The sequence below is a fragment of the Cyprinodon variegatus genome, unplaced genomic scaffold, assembly GCF_000732505.1.
Source record: "Cyprinodon variegatus isolate N-32 unplaced genomic scaffold, C_variegatus-1.0 Scaffold11, whole genome shotgun sequence".
In the NCBI taxonomy this organism is placed as follows: Eukaryota; Metazoa; Chordata; class Actinopteri; order Cyprinodontiformes; family Cyprinodontidae; genus Cyprinodon; species Cyprinodon variegatus.
In genome coordinates this window covers 569,866-571,801 of record NW_015150464.1, presented here as the reverse complement: position 1 = coordinate 571,801, position 1,936 = coordinate 569,866, and the positions used below count along the sequence as shown (strand labels likewise).

At 39.9% G+C, this 1,936-nt stretch overlaps 1 protein-coding gene across 3 annotated transcripts in view; it reads right to left on the bottom strand.

Moving 5' to 3' along the window:
* The window catches only part of kmo (kynurenine 3-monooxygenase (kynurenine 3-hydroxylase)), a 32,717-nt gene that overhangs the window by 9,902 nt on the left and 20,879 nt on the right, over window positions 1–1,936 (bottom strand). For all 3 annotated transcript variants that reach the window (XM_015380665.1, XM_015380656.1, XM_015380674.1), the window contains exons 10-13: window positions 1,356–1,477; window positions 682–829; window positions 545–602; window positions 367–449 (exon numbers count right to left, since the gene is read on the bottom strand). In XM_015380665.1, coding sequence (XP_015236151.1) covers window positions 367–449; window positions 545–602; window positions 682–829; window positions 1,356–1,477 — 411 coding nt within the window. The remainder of the gene's footprint in view (window positions 1–366; window positions 450–544; window positions 603–681; window positions 830–1,355; window positions 1,478–1,936) is intronic.

Below are 1,936 nucleotides of genomic sequence, written 5' to 3'. Positions count from 1 at the left end.
TGAACTGGTGGGTATTTAAAACGGGAACCAGAGGGTAGAAACTGAAATTCGTTATGTAGGGGATGGGTATATTTATCCAAAATGGACTCAGCCTTCCTGATTACCTGATCTTCATACATTTCAGTCATGTTTTTCTGTTGAACACTCATGATCTTACTGCACACCTTAATAATCTTAGATATGGCATTTTTGTTCTTTACATTAAGAAGAGCGTACCAGCAGATGGTAGGAAAAGGTATTTATTTCTTTTCAAATATCTACAACACTATAGCTGCAGAATCATATATCATGTATGGATCAAAACCCCAAGTAGCTTGACTAGAACATGAAATAAGAGCATGTTAAGAACAAATTAAACTGCTTTACTTCGATATAGTTGTACATGGCCAGGTCTGCAATTGCATGGTCGTCTGGAACTCGCACCCTAGTGTACTCGGGCAGTACTGCACCTGTGCACAAACAGATAAAATATACCAGAAAGACTCTTATCTCCTGATGGCATATTACGGATTATTCGTTTTTATTTAAAAAAAAAAACACTTACTGAGATCTTCATTGAACTGATTCATTATTTCATCAAAGACAATGCAGTCCTCAAAGCCCTGCAAAGCACAAATGAAAGAATGGCTCCACATCTGATTCTTTGTTGCCCTATATTCTCCACCATCTAGAGTTACTCACAGCGTTCATCCCCTGGCCGTAGAAAGGCACCACAGCGTGGGCTGCGTCCCCCATGAGGACACATTTATCACCAATGTGATATGGGGAGCACTTAACGGACACCATGGCCTGCGCAGGCAGGCGGAAATAATCCCTCTTGAGTGCGTCACTGTAAAGGACAAATGGAAACAAAACAATTACAAACTTACTCAGAGCAACTGATCCAATCTGACGTTTTCTGCCTAAACAATGAGGCTGCGTACTGTTCGCCACGGAAGCATCTGTCACAGCTGGGTTTTGTAAAACAGCACAATCTGTCTACTTTGGTTTGCAAATTAAATTAAAAAAAAAGAATGAAGGGGAAGAAAGAACACATTTAGCTATTCATGCCTGACCGTTCTGAATAAAATCAGCCTCCAGGATGAGGTAGGTAAATAAATTTCTCCAGCTTGATTAAGGCCACCTCCTGCATCCGCCCATCTATCCATCACTCTTTGCAGCTTAAATTAAAACCTAGTGGCAGAAATCCATAGGAGAGTAAGGTTTGCAATTTCACAGCCCGCTGCAGGTGTGTCTGCATTCTACTGGGCAACGGGTGTTAGAGATGTTTATGAAGATGACCTAACAGGCTGAATGATGTGACAAAAGCTAAGGGGAAGATAGGAGGAACTGAGGGGAAAGAGAAGGTCACCTACACTCCGATTAAAGGGATTGAATCAGGGAAGTATTTTTGGAAAAACTCGATGACTTCATTTCCTGTGGTGATCGTCTCAAAATCTTCAAAGGGCATGAAGAGGGTGCAGGTAAAAGTCTTGTCCTAAATTGGAAAACAAACAAAGGATGCTGTGATATTTGCCCTAAAATACATCATGACGCACCTCCTGTCAAATGTCATTACATCTGACAGGAGGTGCTCCACATCGGTACTCCTCAAAATCCTCCAACAGCGCTAACCGTCAGCAAACCCTAAAACAATGGCAACCAGGTAGAGTTATGCAAATGGATACGATGCAATTTAATTGTAGCTTTAAAATGTAACATAAAATTATTAAAAGTCCAATTATATAACCAAATATACATTTATGATGATCAATTGAATAATTAAATTTTTTTTTTTTTAATAAATTAATTTAAAAGGTACGGTGGCCCTGAAGTGCAAACTGCAACTACAAATCTAAAAGCGCAACTACATAAAGGAAATCGCAACCTAATAAAGCAAAGCGCAACTACATTAAGAACCTACCGGAAAAGGTAGGTACCAGTGGGAAACATGAGA